At 45.0% G+C, this 23,806-nt stretch overlaps 1 protein-coding gene across 1 annotated transcript; it reads left to right on the top strand.

Moving 5' to 3' along the window:
* The first annotated feature begins 424 nt into the window (after positions 1-424).
* ntng2a (netrin g2a) lies at positions 425-22,839 on the top strand. The gene is given in 15 exon segments (XM_085180787.1): positions 425-1,066; positions 2,418-2,694; positions 2,696-2,785; positions 9,246-9,504; positions 9,782-9,927; positions 10,029-10,267; positions 11,007-11,179; positions 11,264-11,287; positions 12,653-15,013; positions 15,559-15,642; positions 15,842-15,916; positions 18,916-19,083; positions 20,369-20,512; positions 20,590-20,679; positions 20,764-22,839. Coding segments are annotated over 14 exon segments (4,107 nt in total). The 5' UTR covers positions 425-1,066; positions 2,418-2,571; the 3' UTR covers positions 20,895-22,839.
* The last annotated feature ends 967 nt before the right edge of the window (positions 22,840-23,806 follow it).

A 23,806-nucleotide genomic window follows, 5' to 3' on the forward strand; every position in this document is an offset into this window, starting at 1 on the left:
CGTGGCTGAGAGCAGGAACTGGACTCCCAGGTGTTCCCACATTGACTACAATCTGGGATCTCTGGACTTCTGTGGAGCCCCCAACAGCTGTGTGAGGAGCAGGGTGGGGTTAGGTGTGGAGTCAGAATGGACTGGACGGAGCCGAGGTGGTGCAGGACGCCGTGTGCTCATATGTGGAGCCTCGCTGCAGGACAGTGGCCTTGATCCAGGTGTGCTGGAAGCACAGGGTGGGCTTGGGATGCATTCCTGCTGGGCGAAGCCTCAGAGGTCTCAGATATTATAAACTAAAACATGTGGCAGTCCTAAGGAGCCGACCGCACAGCAGTGATGCAAAGGAAGCGTAGCTCTAAAAATTCTCTTCAAACTAGCCAGTAAAAGCAGAAAGATTCCTGAGATTATAGGAAGTTTCCATCAGGATCTGACCCTGATGGTCGTTTTTGCTGTAATGCTCCAATCATACATTTGTTGCATATATTTTATAATTTAATCATCAGGGATCTTTTTACTGAGCAGCGATGTAACGTTTGGCTAAAAGGCTCTCACAGAGCTGCAGGTGGACCTGAACTAGAACCACCACATCATCAGCTCAAAGACTCCACCTCCTGTCAGACCGGGGGGCGTGGTCTCCGCCCATCGACCCATTCCTGGCCATTTCATTTATTTGTGACTGACACCTTTGTTTACCTGAGCAGGTGCAGAATATCATTTAACTCTCAGAGGAAAAAAGTTTGTTTCCTGTCAGGATCAGATGCCAGTCATGTGACGAGCGGGGTTATTCACCCCTCGCTATCAACCGTCAGATGAACCGTTTTACCACCTGATCCAGAGAGAGAGAGCGAGAGGGAGGGCTGAGCCATCAGAGCGACAGATCTCTGAGAGAGAAAAGAAGAGGGGACGAGGAGAGGGATTAGAGGAGAAACAGAAGGAGGCTCGCTGAGGAAGAGGAGGATTAACGAGAAGAGGAAGAGAACAAAAGGAAATACAGTAAGAAGAGAGGAGCTGAGGAGGAGGAATGTTTGATCGCCCGTTTAATCAGCTCATCAAGAATCAACTTGAAGACAGACAGGTGAGTGACTGTCACACAGACAGGTGAGTGACTGTCACACAGACAGGTGACTGTCACACAGACAGGTGTGCTTCCAGACAGACACACGGATGAAATAACCTGAGCAGGTGTGTACGAAGGTGTCTCAGGTGAAAACTGATCTGAAAGCTTCAGGTGATAAAATGATGATTTTCTGAAAGTAAACGAGACATTAGTGAGGAGGTGTTCCTAATGAAGTGGACGCTGAGCGTGTGTCAGGCATGGATCCCGCTCCGGTTTCATCAGCAGGAAGATTTTAATAAAGAGGAAGAGTCGGAGGACCGAGCGTCTCAGTTTAATCATCTCTGCCATCTCACAAACACAGACTCTGAGCCGAGCTCGGACCGTCTCACTTTATTTCTCCAGAGGCTGCAGGACGCTGAGCAACATCTACACACCTGCTCCTGCATGATGACGGCTGATTAAAGGCTTCAGGTAAACCGGCAGGTCACAAACATCTGGATGCTTTCAGTAGCTGGTCAGTGCTTCAGGGTCGCCGCTGGTTAGGGTGTTTATACTGGTAGGAAAAACTTGGCGACAAAGATCGTCACTTTGGAGGGGGGGGGGGGGGGGTCGTTGTCTGTGGGTTGTGGTACTTCCCTGCCTGAGGCTGAGAGATGGCACAATGCTCGGCTCCAGCTGTGGAACTGGACTCCAGGAAGGCGGGGCTGGATACTGCCCCGGTTTGCAGCTGTCCGCAGTGACAGGTGGTGGGCGAGGGGGAGCGGGTCTTCTTCTATCCCCAAGGTTCACGGCGTTTCTCTGGTGGATGTGAGCCTTGCTTCCCTGCGTGTTTGGGTGGGAGAACAGGTCTCGACTGGGGTTTGTGCGGACTTGTCCAATCACAGCTCAGAGTACTCAGGTCCTGTAGGGTTCGGTTGTCCTGCTGGGAGTCTTCAACGGTCACATGACCAGTAACAGTGAGATGTGACTGGGAGAAATGGCCTGCCCGGTCTCTGACTTCTTCACAGTTTGTCCATAATGAAGGGGCGCCTGGTTCCAGCTCAGCTCTGTGACCGATTCGTGCAGCTTCCTGTACTGTGCGTTGCTCCTTACGTTTCCAGGCCGAACAAAAGCAGCGCCTCCTTTATTAAAGGAGTAAAACACGTGAAAGCTCTCGGCTGAAGGCAACAACGTAGAAAATATTTATGAATAATTGGTGTGAATGCACAGGCGAGCTTCCAGAGACAACACAAGCCTGTGCCCAAAGGTGGCAGCTGCAAACAGGAAGTGAGGTCATTTTGAGCAGATTGTTTCCTGTCTGCGAACATGTTTGGTTCAAGTTCACATCGTACTCAACATTTGATGCTCTGTTTCTGTTCTTCCACTGCAGGCCTGTGGGCGGCGAGCAAAACCTTTAGCACACCATGACAACCACACAGAAAGCAGATGGTTGCCATGGTAGCCACCTGTTTGAAGTAGGCCTGGCAAAGCTGTAACTATGGCATGACCTTCAGCTGAACTTCCTGTTTGCCTGACAGTTCATCATGTCCCTCTCACACGCCCTCGCCCTCCTCGCCCTCCTGCTGCCGTGTGGACGGTGTCAGTTTGATGTCTGTCGATCTCTGCGTGGCTCAAAGGCGGGGCCTGAGTTTTACGCCTGTCAGCCGCCCCCCAACCAACATGAAGGAGGTGATGCAGATCAGAGTTGACCCCCCTGGGATCACCTGCGGAAACCCACCTGAGAGATTCTGTACACTGGTCAGTCTGACGCACCTGAACACACACACCTGATCACAAACCTGAACACACACACCTGATCACAAACCTGAACACACAGGTGACTCTGAGCCGACTTCCTGTCGCCTGTGTCACAGACAGACATTGTAGCTCCTTACTCTGCTCTCTTCATCATTTTCACAAACTTCAGTTTGTCAGATGAACTCCGTCCACAGGTTTCACTTCACACAGAGCTCGTGATTGGTGCAGCAGCATCTGAATTGTTTGCTGATGAAATTATTTTAAAGTTCTCCGACTACATTTAAATTGTTGGTGTTTCACTCATTTTAAACGTGAGCAGCTCGTTATCTTTCACCAAAACAAGGAAGAGTAGACGATCACCTGCCAAGTCATTGTATGACCTCCTGCAGGCGCCTCGAGCCACAGTTTGGGACCCCTCCGCAAACACACAGAGGACACGGTGATCCCGCTGGCTCTCTAATTGTTCCTTTGGGAAGCTGAAGTCCTGCCTGAATTATTGATAAATGTAACAGCTGTAATGAAGCAAAGACTAAAATGCTAATTGATTTCATTTGTGTCAGTGAAAAGACCCCGAGAGTCGGGACAGGAAGCGTCTCACAACATACGTGAAACACGCTAAGTTCAGTGGGTTACACAGGTGCAGTAACGTGATCAGAACAGGAACCTGGACGTTCAGACTGTGCAGCAGATGGACACTGGCTCCACTGAAAAACAGACTCAGCTGTAATCACATTGGGTGGAACAGTGGTTATGCCTCCAAGCAAGAAGGTTCCTGGTTTGAATCCCGGCTGTACCTGCACGGCTTTTCGCCAGCTTCCTCCTGAGACTTGCATGACTCACTGATCTGAAATCAGCTATGAAGTGTGGGAACAACTCATGCTAGTGTTTAGTTGACATGCTCAACTGGTTCAAAGTGTCGACGGAGCTGTTTACAGTTTTTAAAGTGAAGAGTGGAGTGTAGATACCTGCTATCTGTGCAGGTATCTACACTCCCCCAACATTCAATGACATCACACAGGATCAATAATGAGTTTACATTCAGACCACCACACGTGCTTTGAGTCAGACTACTGTAACAGTCTGTTAACGGGAATTAATACGCTTTGCAATCCAAACTTTCCAGGAACCCTGAACATGTTGCTCCAGCTTGCTGCTCTGCAGATTTGACTCACCCAGGTGATCGAGTGTTGGCTGTTTTTCACACTCAGCTCTGGAGTGAGCGGCCCGAGGAGCTCTGGCATGCTTCGTCAGGGTTTTCTATAAACTGGTCAATTTGAATGTAGGTTTGATGTTTTTGACATTCTTAGTTGAACTCAGTATTGTTTGTAACTTCCTTAAAGTTATTCATTACATTTGGAATAACAGTCAGTTAACTTTGGAGTCTAATTGGCTTATATTACATTGTGGTCACGCTGACAACTAAATACACAAGGATTCATTTTAAAAAACCTTTTATTTGGAACAAATTAGGTGATATTACTGAGACGTAGTAGTGAGTTTACTTCTGTCGTTGTCACTGGTGCTGATGTCAAAAACTACATCTAGTCAGGTGACCAAGAAAGTTAGCGACAGATCGAACAGTTTACCCAATTCCTTAAAACTCCAGAGAGGCCTGTAAGACTGCACCTCTGCTTCCTGGTCCCAACTCGGGATAGTCACGTTTTGGGGGGGTTGATAAATTTGGTGGGAGCTGCTCCATCCACAGCAGGATGGATGCCGTCTCTTCTAACAAGACCAGGGTCCTTCCAAATGTTTCCTAGTTATCTGATGTTGGACTCTGAGTTTGGATATTTTGGTGGAAACTACATGAAAATTTAAACACTTTCATGATCATCTGACAGGAACGAGTCTAACACATCTCCTTCAGCATGTATTTCAGGCTTTCGGCCCTCTTCGTGTGATTAGTTAGTGCTGGTTAGTTAAAGCCACTTCTCCTGCACACGGCAGCTGGAGTTAAAGGATAAACCTCAAACCCTAATCACATTAGCATCAGTGTTAATCCCTCTCTGCACATGTTAGAGTCTCTGTAAAGGTACAGCATACTGACCTTTAATGACTACACAAAGTATGTGTAAGTATGAGGCCAAGGTTAAAGGTCAACATTAATTAAACACAGGCAAACAGAAGCTGTGAGAACACCGCACAGTTTGTGTTTGCAAACGTCATCGGTATTAACCGCCTACAAACAGCATGTCAGACCAAATCAGGAAGCACCCGCAACAATAAAACTACAAACACTGGCCATGAAAAGCCACACCGGTGCTGGTCCATGTTCACCATTAATACTAGCACTTCTGCGCTGAAGTTAGGGTCTTTCCTCATCTCAGTCCACTCTGACTACCTCGAACAGCACATTTTTTAATCTCAGTTCATCTATGGTCTGTAACGAGCTTGGAAAGAAAAGCGTCTGGACTTCTTTGAGTTACTTGAAGACGTTTCACCTCTCGTACGAGAAGCTTCTTCAGTTCTAAGGTCAAATGGTGGAGAGTCCCAGAGGAGTGAAAGAAGCCGTCTATGTCCACTGTGAGCGACCATCTTTGAACAGAGGCGGTGGTTTACGACACCAACTGTCTGCCATCTATAATCCAGTTCTAAGATCCCTCCCAGACGCCTTAAAGCCCACTCACATCCTGGGCCATCTGACCTCAGGACATCACATGATAAGGTGGGGCCAGGTTTCACAACGAGCTCACCTGAAACCCTGGCTGATTGTGACCCACACCCAGTTTCACACCTCGGCTCAGGCGATTAGAGGATCATCAGGGGGTCAACGTCCCTCTGTGGGGGGAAACTCCCACTGGGTTTAAATCTGGGACTCTCCACCTTTGACCTTAGAACTGAAGAAGCTTCTCGGATGAAACGTCTTCAAGCAACTTAAAGAAGTCCAGACGCTTTTCTTTGCAAGCTCCTTAGACTACGATGACCTGGAGGACTGAGAACCTTCACAGACATGTGGTGTGTAACAGCAAATCTTTTATTAAACAGCTGCTGTCTGTATTTACTAAAGAGGCACAGTGTCAGCTCTTAATGGTGTGACTGGTGATGGAGCAACCTGTGGGAATAATGATTGCACAAACATGAAGGTTGCAGCAGCCACTTTAATGGAAAATGCACGTCTTATTTTATGATGCGTTTGTGACAATCGGTCCTAGGAGTGTTCGATTATTTGGAACGAGAAGGGGAGGTTTCGACATTTCTCCAACTCGGTAATAATAATGCTGGAGTTTTAAACTGCAAGCCACACACAAAAATGTGTCTTACTACAAGCAACAAAGTTTGTTGTTAAGCTGAGCTGATGGTTTGGAGTGTTTCAGGCTTTTAGGCATATTTACGTCTGTGCGTAAAAGCAAAGCTCTCGATTTCCCTACCCTCACCTATGTTCATGGGCTATGGGTAGTGACTGAAAGAACAAGAGTTCAAATAAAGAAGCAGAAATGAGCTTTCAGGGGGGCTGGCCTCTCCCTTACAGATAGGGTGAGGAGTTCAGCCATCCGGGAGGGACTCAGAGCAGAGCTGCTGCTCCACATCGAAAGGAGCCAGTTGAGCTGGATTGCGCATCTGGCAAGCATAATTACGCCTATTACAGCATAACCAAAGGAAGATTCAGGGTCAGCTGATCCAGCCCTAACTATATGTTTAAGTTTGAAGCCTAATCTTAAAAGTACAGTAGGAAGGCATGATGAGGTCATTAAGATAAGATGGGGCCTGATTATTTAAGACCTTGTATGTGAGGAGCAGGATTTTGAATTCTGGATTTAACAGGAAGCCAAAACAGGAGAAATCTGCTCTCTCTTTCTAGTCCCTGTCAGGACTCTTGCTGCAGCATTTTGGATTACAGTTTTTCTCCATTGGTTTGGCTCATTTCTTGAAACAGAAATTACATTCTCAAAATAACATGGACAAACCTCCAAACCTCTTGGCAAATGTTCACAACAGAATGGCATTTCTCATTCATTTTATCAAATGGCAAATGCGTTAGTACATGTCTCAATTGTCTCAGTGCATCTTTGCAAATGATTAAGTACAAGTAGCCTACAGTTATACAGTTAGCCCACATGTAGCACATTTTCCAAATGAATAGATCTTGTAGATCTAAACTGATTAGTTGATTCTCAGTCTAATGATCATTCTCTCCAAAACATGTCAGCATGATTTCATTGTATAAGTACTCGCATGCACAACCGTCTGTTCAATTGTCAAAATTGGTCAAGAACATAATACCATGAATACCATATATGAATTTCTTTGAATATTTGATAAACTGATGACAGTCATTGACAGTCAGGTGAAACTAGGTGTCACACACAGGTGTGTTCCATGTTTGTGTGCTGCCAAACACAGATATATAGAGCTTGACCAGAGCCAGTCCGATCTCTGAACATGGATAGACAAGGCCAAGCAAACAGACAAGGGGAAGTTCTTCCTCAAGGAAGAGGAGGAAGAAGAAGAAGAAGAGGAGGACTGAGAATGCGTGGTGGAGGTATAGGGGGAAGAGGAGGCCGAGGAGCGCGAAGACACTGTGCTGTCCCGAATGAAATTCGGGCCACGATTATAGACCATGTCATAAACCATGGCCTCATGGTTTATGACATGAGGCCATGATTTATGACATGAGGCCTAATGTGCCTTGCTCTACAGTCTCCTCCATTATCCAAACCTTTCGCAGGGAAAACAGGCATGTACTCTATGTAATCTATGATGGAATTATATGTTGTATAGGACAGGGCACTGTGCGTGAGGCAAAAAATGTATAACTTACTGTAGAGATTTTGTGTGCATCTGCCTACAGCGGTAGGTCTATACTAGCAGGTGGAGAGGACTAGTGGAATGTTTTGATACTAAATATGACAAGAAGTATATTGTACAAATTACTGTAAACTATGGAATTACATAATTTATACAGTTTAGAGAAGTATTCCAGTCACTGTGCAGCGGGAGAATGAGTACAGCGACCACTGAATAAGTCCTTGTTTTTTGATTTTGTGTTCATACAATTTACTACTGTAATGTACATTTTCTTTTTACATATGTATGAAACTTTCTTTTGCATGTGAATAAAAAATGGTTATCATTTCCTTGGTAGTGTGAGTGCAATCTGTGATGTCAAACCTTGGAGGCTACTCTTTTCTGTGGTATATTGTTGGTCCTCTGCCATAGTGACAAAACATCTAAACATTTTGTATGGCAGTACTCACACAATGCCAAAGGGATGATGCATTTTGGGGGCACTGACTATTCAGATTAGAAAGAAATGTAGTTTTGACACATGAGTGAACTGTTTTAGGGGAGATATGAGCTTTTGCAGGTGGACCATGTTGTTGTGATCAACCATCCAGGTTTATTTTGACAAAAGCACCAAGAATGATGAGAATGTCCGATCTGTGTCGAGGAATGAGCCAAAGCTATTGAGAAGGATCTTTGCCATTTTGGAGACACTGACTGTTTAAATGAGAAAGGGATTTAGATTGAAGCCTGAGTGAACAGTTTTGGAAGAGATATGAGCTTTTGCAGGTGAGCTATAGTGTTGTGCTAAACTGTAAGAGTGTTTTGCCAAATGATCTTAGAGTTTTAAGAATGTAATTTCTGTTTAAAAAAATGAGCCAAACCAATGGAGAAAAACTGTAACTGAAGGCTTTTCAGGGAGTTTTTAGGACTTCCTGATAATAATGAATTACAGTCGTCCAGCCTGGAAGTAATAAATGCATGAACTAGTTTTTCAGCGTCACTCTGAGACAGGATATTTCTAACTTTAGAGATGTTGCACAAATGGAAGAAAGCAGTCTTACATATTTGTTTAATATGTGCGTTGAAGGACATGTCCTGGTCAAAAATGACTCCAAGGTTCCTCACACTGTTACTGGAGGCCAAGGTAATGCCATCCAGAGTAAGAATCTGGTTAGATACCATATTTCTAAGCTTTTCAGCGCCGAGTACAATGACCTCAGTTTGATCTGAATTAAGAAGCAGAAAGTTAGCGGCCATCCAGGTCTTTATGTCTTTAAGACATTCCTGCAGTTTAACTCATTGGTGTGTGTTATCTGGCTTCATGGACAGATAGAGCTGGGTGTCATCTGCATAGCAGTGTAAATGTATGCTATGTCTTCTAATGATGCTGCCTAAGGGAAGCATGTATAATGTATGAGGTAAAAGTAAAAAGAACACAAATTCCTGATAAAATGTCTGTTTTCTGTGGACTTCCATCACACTCACCCTCTTTTCTCTCAATCAACCTTTGTCTTCGAGGGGCTCCTGCAACACCATGCCTGGGATTATAACGACTGTAATATCACTGAAATGTGCAGAGTCGCTGCTTTGAAGAGGCGTTGGAATTCTTTCAATTTTTCAGGAGTTACAGGAGCTACAGATGTTAATGTGACAATGACATTCTTGATTGCTTATAAACTTACAGCCCGTGTTCGTGTTTTATCAAATATTGGTGCTCAATGTGGTCTTTCCTCAGGAGAACCCGTACCTGTGCAGCGATGAGTGCGACGCCTCTAGCCCAGACCTGTCTCACCCTCCTCAGCTCATGGGAGACAGGGAGAGGGGTGGGCTCATCACTTACTGGCAGACAATCACATGGTCCAGGTTTCCTGAGCCCCTATTGGCCAACATCACCCTTACCTGGAACAAGAGTCTGGAGGTGGTCGATGACATTGTTGTTACCTTCGAATATGGCCGTCCAACCAGCATGGTGCTGGAGAAATCCATCGACAAAGGTGACTGGAAACCTGTTAAACACCTGTTCTGACTAATGTTTGAGAGATTTCCCTGAAACATTCTGCTGATCAACGTCACTGAAGAGTAATTAGCTGAGAGCAGAGTCTGAGGGGTATCATTCAGAAACCCTTGTCTCCTCTGATCCGTGGATGTGGGTGAAACAAAGTCATTTATGAAGCTTTTACAGATGGATTTTGTCTGGAGATGATTCTGAAACCAGGAAACAGGAAGTCACAAACACCGTGAACTGTCAAATAATCAGCGTTTGTGTTTCAGGTGTCACTTGGCAGCCGTATCAGTATTATGCCGACGACTGTCTCGAGGCGTTCGGCATGTCGCCCAAACGAGTCTCTGATTTAGCACCAAGTAACATTACCCGGGTCATCTGCACCGAGCAGTACTCCCGCTGGGTCGGCGCTAAGGTCTGTAACTGGACCCTGATGCTGGTCCTGCACAGTATGCAGAACACATTTGTACAGCTTATATTTATTTGTGGTTATCTGAAACTTCTCCTCACCAACAGGAAGAGAAATCTGTGGTGTTTGAGGTGCGAGCTCGGTTCGGGGTGTTTGCTGGTCCAAAGCTGATCAACATGGACGCTCTGTACACTCGGATGGAGACCACAAAGGGACTCAGAGATTTCTTCACTTTCACCAACCTCCGACTGAGGCTCCTCCGCCCAGCACTGGGAGGAACCTACGTCCAGAGAGACAACCTGCTGAAATACTTCTATGCTATTTCCAACATTGATGTTTTTGCCAGGTAACCAACAAAGACCTACCATAATCGAACTATAACTCAGCAACAACTGGCTACATTCACAAATGAGACAAACACGTCCTTGCCCTGCAAAGACCAACATCCCTACTGGGTAACAAACTAAACAACCACAAACAAACACTAACGTACCATTTCAATGCCAAAACCAGTTAACCAACCTCTATATTACAACCAAGACGAGCCAAAAGCCAGCCATCATCATCAGGCGTTCCCCAACATTACAGCCAATCACAAAAAGTCATGTAGGGGGGCAGAACAGAGCAGGGAGGCCAGTTTAAGAGGATTAGGATTTGAGATTTTGGAAAGAAATTGGACTACATTCAGAAGAATTTTCTTTAAAAGCTTACCTGACATCAGGGGGTTTTCAGCAAGTTTAGACATACACAGATGATCCATGGTCAAGCTGAACACTGTCACCATCTTGACATGACAAGCAACTCAACCAGTCCCACTGTAGCCCCGCCCTAAATCCTGGCCTGCTTCGAGCAGGACAAACTGTTGTATTCAGTCAGACCTGAAAGTACTCACTGCTCAAGGCTCGTACACTTCTGTCCAGTCAGACTCCTTCACAGCCAAGAGGAGTCACGCCCTGCTGGACATTAGAAAGAATGCAGGTTTAAGGAGCAGCGTCCATCTTAGTGGTTTAGTTTCAGGAGGAGGTTTCATATGAGTTGGTAAAAGTTCAGGTGAAGCTAAGCCCTTCTTTGTGTGTGATTCTCAGGTGTAAGTGCAACCTGCATGCATCTCAGTGTGCGCTGCGCGATGCGACACTGCAGTGTGAATGTGACCACAATACGGCTGGACAGGACTGTCAGAGCTGCAGCCGAGAGTTCACATCTCGCACCTGGAGACCAGGATCATACCTGCCCCTGCCCAAAGGCACTGCCAATGCCTGTATGTAGCTACACATGCACACAGACACGCACCTGCAAAGAGCAATATAAACGCTATACCTGTTTCCATTCATGTCCTTCTCAGGTGAAGCAACAGAACCTGCAGCCAGTAAGTACAGCTCAGCTGATTAGCTGCCTTAACTGTCTGTCTGCTCACCTGTCTGTGTTGCATCATGGCACTTTACACTTGTAAGCAACTGTGTGTTTCTGTGCAGCTTGTCTAAGGTGAGCTTTTAGCAGCTGAATTCACTTCACATTACATCTTCCCCGTCAGTCACATGATAGCAGTCTACAAGGAAAACTGGGATGTTAATTATGTAGTTAACAGATGAGCCGCTCATGCTCTTAGTCTGTGTAAGTTGTTTTAAGTTGCTAGTTGTCACACACACACTCATCCTAGGAGATGCAACCCTGGCTGAATAGAAGATCAGCAGATAAGCTATATAGATCAGTAGATCAGCTAGTGACTGACTTTTTTAGATCCGAGGAGTCAGCAGCTGAATTCTCAGATTTCTGGACAAACGTGATTCAAAGTTTCTGAGACTAAAGCACAGGGTGGAAACAGTCTGGGCTAAAGAGAGGATTTGTCCAGCAGTCTGTGGATTTAGCTGCATTAGAAATTGTTAGTGTCCATAAAGCCTCTGCAGGACACAGACCGGGTGTTTCTTACAATCACAGGAGATGAGATGTGGCTGGAGGGGGTGCAACAGACTCCAAACTAAACCCAGTGTTATGGCCTCAGCACCCTAAGCAGGCAGGACCAGAGATAATAACCCCATATCTGTTGACTGCTGATGAGCCATGGCAGAGATCAGGTGACTGAGGATGAGCTAGATGCATAAAACCCAAACTGTACGAACCTTGAGATCCAGGTTCAGTTGCAAAAGGAGCCTCTGAGCTGTGGTTCATTGTACAATGTTGACCTGTTGATGGTGTAAACAAATCTGTATAATTTCTAAAATAGCGCTGCTGTTCAGACTGTTAGGGGACAGGTATAAACATGTTGAGATTTGGGGTGCTGAGAAGGAGGTTTAGTCTCAGATTTAAAGATAGGACTTGAAGAAAATAAGCATCAAGACTAGAAGATTAATGACTCAAATGGTTTCTGTTGTTGGTTAGGGATTGCATGAGGGATGGGGGTTGATTGCAGTTCCACTAAGACCAGGTTTTGGTGTCCAGGGAGGCCTTTGAGAGCAGGTGGTTTACTCTGGAGTCTGTCAGCCTGACCATCTGCGTGGCTGTTATGAATATGTTCATTTATTGCACTCCCTTTCATTAAAACCTCCCTGGAGTCTCTTAGCTGTAAAAAGATCTTGTTTTCATTCTTTTTTCTGGTCTGGCTTCATGGTGGGACACACACAGCTCACCAGTTTATTTTTACAGCCAGAGAATTAGACTGGAAAGCCCCAGTACCCTGTTCTGCAGACTGTAGAGAAAAGATTACTAAAGAGACGTAACTCTTCTTCTCTGACAGCAGGTGGTGACTCTAACTCTGAAGCATCTGATAGACCTGCCACATCAGATGGAGTGACTGACAGTACTACTACTGCTACTATTACTGCTGTACCTGAGAGCAGGACGCCAACCGACACAAATACTGCTGTTGGCATTACTACAGCTACAACTGACAGAACTACTACAGCTACTGTTCCTACTAAAACTGACTTTGGTACCCCAGCTGACAGTACTACTACTACAACAATCAGTGACAGTAGTACAGCCACTTATACTGTAACTGACAGTACTACTACTACAACTAGCAGTGACAGTACTACAGCCACTTATACTGTAACTGACAGTACTACTACTACAACTAGCAGTGACAGTACTACAGCCACTTATACTGTAACTGACAGTACTACTAAAACTGATAGTAATACAGCTTTGAGTACTACTAACCGCATGACTGATAAGACTTTGAATGACCCAACTTCTCCTAAAGACATTCCTTTGACTACATTCATGTACACATTAATGTCTGATAACAGCACAGAGGGTCCTCTTATGGTTTCAGCTGATAGTTCTACTAATACTGGAGGCAATTCAAGTACCAGTACATACATGACTGACTCTAGTACTGTGACTTACTTTACTAGTAGTAAGGATTCAGCTGACCTTCCTTTAACTGCTATTGACTCTACCTCAACACTCACAACTGGTACAGTAGTTCTTACTGCTGTCCGTAGTACTATTAGTACTACAGGTTCTGTTGCCTTTACAGACTCATTCAGTACAGCTGGACCTACCACAGACACAGCTCCACCCAACACTCCACGTCTGAAGACTGGAGAAAAACCACCTCCCAGAGTACTAGACAGTACCACCAGCCGTCCTACCAGTACCACCCCCACTGTCCAAGGCAGCAGTACTGACACTGGAGGGTCTATCTCTGACCCACTGGGTCCACCCTATAACTCCACTTCAGACTTTGGTGTGCTTGGGACTGATATATCGAAGGTGGTGACCAGTGCTGTGTCACCTACTGTCGCAACACCATCAGCTGGAATTCTGCCTCTAACAACCATCCCAGAAACGTTTTCCCCAGGTGACGGGTCTCAATCTGAAGACTTTCTCCCCACTGGATCTGTTCGTATCAGTCAGGCTGGAGATACTCTCTTTACAACAAAACGTGATGGAATTTCTCTTCGTCCTGATATACCTCCTCTGGCTGTACCTCCTCCAGATCTACCACTGGAAGCTCCCTCTGTGGATATACCTTCTGCTCTTAATGAAGCCCTTCCTGATGTAATTTCTCCTGATGTTTTACTGGATGTACTATCTCCGGATACACTTTCTCCTGATGCATCATCTCCGGTTACACTTACTAATAATGTACAGCTACCAGAAATGCCCCCTCTTGATCTATCATCTCCAGATACACTCACTCCTGATGAAATAGTTCCTTTTGTTCCAACCCCCAATGTACTGTTTCCAGATGCACCATCTCCTCCTGCTTTATCTTCCCTCAATGTTCCAGCTCCTGATGGAGCTCCTACTGATATATCTTTCCTTGAGGTACCTACTCAAGAACTTCCTCGTCCTGATCTCTCTCTGGAAGGACCACCTCCTGACATACCTGCTCCTGATGTACCTCTTCCCGACCCGCCTTCTCGTAATGTATTTCCTCCCGATACACCTCCTCCTGACCTACCTTTTCCTGATCCACCTTCTCCAGATGTACTTCCAGATGGGCCATCCACTAAGACACCAGATACTTCAGTAGATTTTTCTCCTTCTGATGTACCTTCTCCTGATGGGGCATCTCCAGAAATACGTCCTCCTGATGCTACCCCTCCAGCTCCAGATATTCCTGTGGACTCCGTGTTGCCTCCCTATGGAGGTGGTCCTGTATCAGACACAAAGTCCGCTACTATAGATCAGTCTGACCCTGCTGGTGATTTAGCACCTGTTGACTTTACCTTCCCAGTTCCAGAAAACCCAAAGTCAGTTGGCCCTGGACAAGATTCAGGATCCGATTCTCAGCCCATGCCTGTGGTTGAACCTGGCAATGTTTCAAGTGACAATATTGAAACGCCTGGATCTAATTCTATCAATGCTGGACAGGAATCTTTTGCAGTAAAGCAAGACAGAGGAGAGACAGGAAATGAAAAATCTGAATCAAGTGGTCCAGATTCTTCTGTGCCATACAGAAACATTCCTAATGTGGATCCAAAAGTGGATCCAGGCAGTGAGAATCCTGCAGTAGATTCTACAGCAAACAAAAAGGAAAGAACGTCTTCTGGAGAGGAATCTGTTGAACCATCAGGAGGGTTGAAGTTTGAGGAAAAGACAGACTCGAAACAAGAAATGACAAGAGAGGCAACAAAGGAAAAAGGTACAAAAACAACAGATTAGGATTCACAGTCAACAGATATTAGTGTAGAAAGTATCCTTGTTGTTAATAGATTACTCCATCCATCAACCCATCAACCCATCCATCCATGGTAAATGGACTGATTCTTATATAGCGCTTTTCTACTTTCCCGGAGTACTCAAAGCGCTCTATACAACATGTCACATTCACCCAATCACACCCATTCTCACAAGCACTGACTCTAAACTTAGTGCTTTCTAAGTACATGCACACAAATTCATACTCTGATGGAGCAACTTGGGGTTAGTATCTTGCCCAAGGGGAAGGTACTGTTTCCATGGCTGAAAGTTTCAGTGATTAAGTGGAACCTTTAGAGATTTCTCCATCATGGCATGATTGGTCAGATTACTGACACTGGGCGGATTGTAGGTTTATGCAAATTTTGAAACCATTTTCTATTGAAGCATTAATGGCAGGTTTTTAGTGTGTTTTAGAAGAAATGTAAACAGAAAACATCAAAATTCTCATACAAATTAAGTATTTTATTTCCTTTTTGAACCAAGCAGTGCCTGAAGCCAAAGAGGAAACTAATGAAAAATCTAAAGCCGAAGGAGAGAAGGAGAAAGAGGACAAAGGCTATGAGAAGAAAGGTACAGAATGCAGTCACTGTACTGCCATACTGCCACCTACTGGCAGGTAGTAGTAATGTAACCCTCATGGTAAAAATCCTAACAGGATGAATAGATCCAGTAAACGTTGTGCTGATCCCTGATTGGTAGATCATGCAGTGGTGACCCTGACTTCATATTGCCATGCTTACTGGTTACGCACCTGGTTTTGTGTCTGAAGCAACCCAGAAGATCCTGATTCCAGGAGGACCAAAGTTCAGTCAGCTGTCCAAAATTGCCTATGTGAGCTTCCAGGGTAAGACCTCTGTTCCACCCATTGACTGTAGAAAACATGGACGAGCGTCAGCTCCCCAAAAATGAAGCCAAAACGTCTCTATCGCCCCCTGGTGTCTGGCTGCAGTATAGGTCATAAACCCCGCCTCCTCCATGTTAGCGGATGGGACTGGGGTCAGACTAAAATAAATTAATTCTCCTCAGATAATTTTTTTCCAAAGATTCTTTCTTTTGTTTTCAATAGTTGCTCATTTATGTCCAAGCAGTCTCCTTTCCCATAGGTTTGATTCTAATTCCTACCGCGGTGATGTTAAATTGGGGTGAAACGTCATCATAACAGCTTTGACTGGCAGCTGCAGTCACGGAGAAACTTGCGTATCTCTGTTCGGGAATAGCAGATAGAGCGTAGGCTCTGAGAGGACGCCCAGCGTTTACGCTACGAAAACACGACCGAGTGTTTTAACCTGACAGCCTGAGGTGTTCTTCAGTAAACTGGACTACCCGACAGAAGGACCCGAGGCCCCGCTGCACTGTTTCGGTAAGTTAAACGTGTTTGTAAGCTACTCCGTAACTACCGTCCTTAGCTAGCTCCTGAGACCTAGCTAGCTAAGATGTCAGGGTTCGTTTAGCTAATCCGTGCAGGTGAATGAATTTACTAAAGAAATCAAAAGAAACGCTCCGGGCTGCTCAGTCACTAATTATCGTTACTGTACTTTCATTACAAGTATTATACTGTAAAAGCAACAGGCTGCACCCTGCTGCAGCTCCTGTGCAGAGCTGAATATTAAAGATGTGCAAACAACAGCATGTTTTCAGTCTCCACATGTGTAAAGACAATAACGCCATTTTTTTAAGCTTGTACTTCAGTAACTCCTCATTAATCTGTAACTATGGATTAAACTGTAGAGCTGAAAAAAATGTAAGAGAAGAACTTCAGATCCTGAGTGTGTGAGGACAGAAGAATCAGCTTTATTTCAGATGTAAGAGATAAACTTTATAATTCAGTTTGTGATGGTTCTGTTGTCTTTGTGATTACAGGAGCTGCCCTCAGATTCAGACCTCAGCACCACCCAGTGACAGCAGACAGATCATCCAACATGTTCACATGTTAACTGTAAAATGAACTGATGAAAACAGTAGAAAGGTTAAAGTACCACACGTGCTGTAGTGAAAGCTGCAGCTGTTTTATTGATAAAGTTAAAGACAAAAAAAACAAAAGGATTAATCACTCATGTAACTGTGTCACTATATATCAGCATTAACAGGACCTCAGTTTGGTGTTTCACAAAGCTGCTGATCTCAGACCTGCACAGCTTCTGTTTTAAACACTTGATGTACTCAGCTGCATGAAGAGCATATGAGATTTTCTCTAACACAATTAAATAAAACCTGATGAAGGTCAAAGGTCGTCACTTGTATGTTGAACTACAAACTTGTGATCTTGAATTCTTTCACAGTTTTTTGCAGATAGTGTGTTATTTACCATAAAGTGATTCAGAGTTATTCATACCAGAGTAACCAGAGAGGATCACATATTTTTAAATATATAACTTTCTACAGGACTGAATATAATATCTTTATGTAAAAGTCTGGAGCCTCTGGGGAGTATCTGAGTATTTATAACATTACACAAACCAAAGGTCTCATCACAGTGTTGATGAAATGCTGGGTTTATCCATCTCCTGGGGCGGGCCTACGGAGGAGTGCTGAAGATTTCCCTGTGAGGGAGCTGCTGGTGAAGATCATGAGTCCTGCTTGATCAATGCCATGAGCTTCAGTCTTCCTGGTGTTTCTTAAATGATGCCTCTTACAGCGGGTCAACAGAACATCTGGCACAGGACAGCTGTGATGAAAGAAAGGGAAGAAGTTTCTCCAAACCTCTGGACCCAGAAACCCAGCTTGGTGCTGATGGTCTCCCTCACTAGTTTCTCTCCAGGGTGAATGTAGCTGTTGATATAATATGGACTCTATTATTAAATGAAAAGAACAAATTAGACTACACTACTGAAACCTGCTGCTGTTTTTAAAGTCTCCATGTTACCAGGCTGTAGAGATTTAAACAGTTTTAGATCCATTACACTCACAGTCTTATGTTAAAATCTCAAAGAACAGCATTGTATTTTTGATATTAACAGTAACTCTGGGCCTCTGTCGAGTGTGCAGCTGATCTCATCGCTGTCTAAAAATGGAAACAAAACCTAAGAAGTGCTGAATCCTTCAATAACACAGACTATTAAGAGTAGCAGGTGTGTAGCATCGCTAACTAGCTAGCAACAAGCCTCCAACACAGTGCGTATGCTAGCGGCTAATCTAGCAAACAAATTAATAACAGAGTGATTTTAGATGTTGTAGAACTATAAGATGATGAGCTGTGTGTCTTTTTTATAACAGTGACATGGTTGTATTTACCTTAATTTAACAAGTCGTCAGTCGCGGTAAACCAGCTAAAAACTGGAGCAGCCGGGCTACGTAAAAAGTGTAGGGGGCGTGTTTCCGGCCATGTACAGCGGGTGTGTGGGCGGGAGCGTGGCGCACTCCACCTCAAGTCACTAGTGCGCAGACTCTGGCTCCAAAAATGCAAGATGGCAGCCTCCACAAGTGGGATATTTTGGCTTCATTTTTGCACAATGGGAGGAGGCGGGGTCGCGTCGTCCATGTTTTATGGTTTTATACAGTCATTGGTCCCACCCTATACCTGACCCCACCCACCAAACAGACCTGGCACTGAAATAGACTCCTCCCCTAACCACCTCCAGATACACTGATGGTGTCCAGAATTTTTTTTTCACAAACTTAAGTAGACATTGACTCCTTCCTATCAGCACTGGTCATTGCTCTAACTCCTCCCCCTCTATTTCACTACGTGCCATGATGAGCACTAATAAAACAATGTCTCCCCATCAAAGTTCATCTTGTGTCATCAATCTATGTTTGATGTCCGGGGGGTGTGGGTGGGGCTGTGGGTGGTCCTTCTCTGAACACAGGTGTGTGTGTGTGTGTGTGTGTGTGTGTTTCCTTCAGACTGTGAGTGTAATGGTCACTCCAACCGCTGCAGCTACATCGACTTCATCAACGTGGTCACATGTGTGAGCTGTAAACACAACACGCGGGGGCAGAATTGTCAGTACTGTCGCCTTGGTTACTACCGAAACGCCTCGCTGCCGCTGACTGACGAGAACGTCTGTGTTGGTCTGTAACATGCACACAAACGCACAGACAGCTCACTGTGAAGTTAGAAACCTGTAAACATCTAAAAGTTGAACCGTAGCTCTGGTCTCGAGCTCTTCTATGACAACCAGGACGAACATGTAAAACTGAGACATCTCCTCAGATGTCTTCACACAGCTCTGACTTTATAAGATACCAAAGTGCATTCTCATCAAACGGCAGCACAATGTCCCACAGGTCAGAAGTTGTGTCATCACATTAGTTTATGTTGATATCTCACAGTGAGTAACCCATCTGAGCCAGAAGGTAGAATGGAGATCATTTATCTTTCAGGAGCAGGACCACACCTCTGCACACGCCCCGCCCTGTCTATAAATGACCAACCCCACTGCCGCACTGCGGCACTACGAGCTATTCATACGCATTTTTGTCAGTATGTGGGGATCTGCACAGGAGCCGCTGCCAGTTCCCAAACCACAGCTCAATTCATGCTCACGCCATCCACTGTTATCTACAAAAACACAATCTGTTACGTCCTGGTCTAGGAATACAGGAGCGCAACATGAGGGTTAAAAGGAAAGTGACCCCGCCCCGCCCCCCAGAGCCATATCCAGAAGCCAGTTTACAGGTTAAGGTGCTTTCATTGCTACGGAAAACTGAAAACTTTAACTCTGGGGTGAACACAGGCCAAAATAACAAACAAAGCAAGCTATTCCAAAAAGGGAGGTGCTACCTAAACCCTGGGAGAAACAAAAACCAACTCCCTGATTTAATAAACAAGAGCAAAAAGTACAGAAATAATAAGGCAGCTTCAGTGCAGTATCTACAACCTACACACAAAACTTAATGATTCTCACACACGGACGTTTATCAAAGATGAAGCCGAGGATGGTCTGCTGCTGGAGAGGGTTTTTAAAGCAGGCACTTGGCACAGGACACACGGAACAAAGTCCAAACACCGTGATCCAAAATATGGGCGGGGCCGTAACACTGTCCCACCTGAGGATGTGGTCCCAGCTAGTGAATAGATAGATGCTCTATTGATCCCACATGCTGTTACAGCAGCATGACAAAGAGGGAAAATGGTCCACTCCACAATAAACAATAACACAGTTGGAGTGCCACAGGTGAGGCCTTAGACTATGACAGAGCACAGGAATTTATATTTTTATATTTGCAACAGCGACACAAACAAAAGTAAGAGTGAAGTCAGAAGCAGGAAGAGTCAGACTGACGTTGTGCAAACTGCATGAATACGTCCTGTTTACACTGCACATGTGACGTGTTTGGGATGTTGTGTCCTCAGAGTGCGAGTGCCACGCAGACGGCAGCGTGTCTCCTAGATGCTTGGACTCGGGTCTTTGTCAGTGTAAAGACGGCGCCACGGGGAGGCGCTGTGACTCCTGTTTACCTGGATACACCTGGAGAGGAGGCGGGGCCGGCTGCACAGGTACACAGAGGGGCTGAATATGATGCGCCTCATTTTATCGATGAGCTAATTGGTGATCGATGATCTTTCACCATCAGCAAACGTGTGCGACAGTGAGCGTTTGGTCTGTCGGAATGGAGGAACCTGCGTCGACTTCCTGCGCTGCATCTGTCCTGAAAACTTCACAGGTAAACACAGCTCAGGTGGTGCAGGTGGGTTGGGAGATGCAATGATGTCACAGAACAACTTGATGATGCCACGTGCCCCTTCAGGTTTATTCTGCGAGCAGAGTGTGTGTCTGAAGAAGAACGGCTGCCTGGAGAACGCTGAGGACTCCGCCTCCTCTCTGGCGTCACACCTTTACCTGCTGACCTTCGCTCTGATCACCGCCACTTTCTGCTGACCCCACCCCCAGGCACAATGTCCCGTAATGACATCACCTGGGACGATGCGATTGCAACCAAATGTCTTTCACTGAACTTCATGTTTTTTTACGTTGTCGTACAGGATATTACATCACAATCTTATGACATCACATAAGGCCCTGCACGCTAAGACGATCATCACATTATAATTTTAGGAGATCAACAACAGGTCACTTTAACCTGACAAATCAGAGACAGCCGAACTCTGCAGGGACAGAGCTGCCTCAACCCTGCTCTCCCTCCAGCCCGTCCTCTCCACCCCGTCTTCTCCACCTCGTCCTCTCCACCTCATCCTCTCCACCTCGTCCTCTCCACCTCGTCCTCTGAATAATAAAGGTTTATCTTATCTCCCCCTCCTCCTCCTCAAGGACTCTAATTTGTACGGATGAAGCTCTACAAAAACATCGTCACCCATACTGCACTTGGAGCTCTGACTGGTGCATACGTCTGAAGATCAAACTGGGTGAAATCAGCTGATCAATAAAGTCACGTGTCCTCTCTGTTTCATGCAGAAATGTGATGAAGATTATTGACAAAGCTGCTGATCGCTCGCCCAGCTGCAGCATTGATAAATGGTGATTCTTTTTCATACCTTTTTAAAAAATATATATTTATGTTTTATATTCCCAAAGGTTGATTCTGTTCATCAGTGGGAGAAACGTTTCGTCACTCATCCAGGTGACGTCTTCAGTCTCAGCTGACTGCAGACAGTCAAACCTCCCCAAACCTTATAAACAGTACATTTGCATAATGACTGGAACTAAAAAACTAAACTAATACCAAAAACTGGTCCACCCCAAGGGTCGGGTCTCCCGACACAAACAGTGTAACATAGTGTACGCTGTTAAGTGCAGGAGGATTGCCAGGATTTATACATCGGGGAAACCAAACAACCCCTGGCTGAGAGGATGGCACAACAGAAGAGCCACCTCGTCAGGCCAGGACTCTGCAGTCTGTTCACACCTACAGGCCAGTGGACACTCTTTCAATGATGAGGATGTAACATCCTGGACAGGGAGGAACGCTGGTTTGAGGGCGGAGTCTTTCCCTTTCATTTACGTGAAAAGGGAAAGACCATCTCTGAATCGAGGAGGGGGCCTAAGGGTACATCTGTCACCATCTTACAATGCTGTGGTTGCAGCCAGATTTAAACCCAGTGGGAGTTTTAAATCTGGGACTCCCCACCAATTGACCTTAGAACTGAAGAAGCTTCTCGGATGAGAGGTGAAACGTCTTCAAGCAACTCAAGAAGTCCAGACGCTTTTCTTTGCAAGCTCCTTAGACGACGATGACCTGGATGACTGAGAACCTTCACAGACATACCTGGATGATTGAGCATGCATTAATGTGTTTTCTATTGTGTTATATTTTATTATTTGTTTTAATACTGACATGTTTAACTATATGAAACCCATTATGGTGAAGCTCAGGGATAGATAAGATAGTAATTACAGGTAGTTTTCTTAAACATGGCCTCTGATTGTGTTCCACCCTGTTAGGGACGTTTACATATAGACCAGAAATAAACATGTAAATATTGATCAATAGTGACTTTAGACAAAGTATGTCCCTTTTGGTAATATAATGTTTTATTCTCTGTAACAAGTTATTTAATAACATATACCACAGGTCTGTATTATACAAAAACCAATTTATTTTAACCCATGTTTCCCGACAGCGTGGAAAATAATTGCAGTTTTAAAAACATACATATTTGTGCATTTAATGTTCCCGTCTTCTCAACTTGGTACAAACATTTTCACAACGCTTATTGGTACTGTTCAGAGCAGACTATAACAGGATGGAACAGACTATAACAGGGTGGAGCAGACTATAACAGGATGGAACAGACTATAACAGGGTGGAGCAGACTATAACAGGGTGGAGCAGACTATAACAGGGTGGAGCAGACTATAACAGGATGGAACAGACTATAACAGGATGGAACAGACTATAACAGGGTGGAGCAGACTATAACAGGGTGGAGCAGACTATAACAGGATGGAGCAGACTATAACAGGATGGAACAGACTATAACAGGATGGAACAGACTATAACAGGGTGGAGCAGACTATAACAGGATGGAACAGACTATAACAGGATGGAGCAGACTATAACAGGATGGAACAGACTATAACAGGATGGAACAGACTATAACAGGATGGAGCAGACTATAACAGGATGGAACAGACTATAACAGGGTGGAGCAGACTATAACAGGGTGGAGCAGACTATAACAGGATGGAGCAGACTATAACAGGATGGAACAGACTATAACAGGATGGAACAGACTATAACAGGGTGGAGCAGACTATAACAGGGTGGAGCAGACTATAACAGGATGGAGCAGACTATAACAGGATGGAACAGACTATAACAGGATGGAGCAGACTATAACAGGATGGAACAGACTATAACAGGATGGAGCAGACTATAACAGGATGGAACAGACTATAACAGGGTGGAACAGACTATAACAGGATGGAACAGACTATAACAGGGTGGAGCAGACTATAACAGGATGGAGCAGACTATAACAGGATGGAGCAGACTATAACAGGATGGAACAGACTATAACAGGATGGAGCAGACTATAACAGGATGGAACAGACTATAACAGGATGGAACAGACTATAACAGGGTGGAGCAGACTATAACAGGGTGGAGCAGACTATAACAGGATGGAACAGACTATAACAGGATGGAACAGACTATAACAGGGTGGAGCAGACTATAACAGGGTGGAGCAGACTATAACAGGATGGAGCAGACTATAACAGGATGGAACAGACTATAACAGGATGGAGCAGACTATAACAGGATGGAACAGACTATAACAGGATGGAACAGACTATAACAGGGTGGAGCAGACTATAACAGGGTGGAGCAG

The sequence above is a fragment of the Neolamprologus multifasciatus genome, chromosome 12 (genome assembly GCF_963576455.1).
Source record: "Neolamprologus multifasciatus chromosome 12, fNeoMul1.2, whole genome shotgun sequence".
Lineage (NCBI taxonomy): Eukaryota > Metazoa > Chordata > Actinopteri > Cichliformes > Cichlidae > Neolamprologus > Neolamprologus multifasciatus.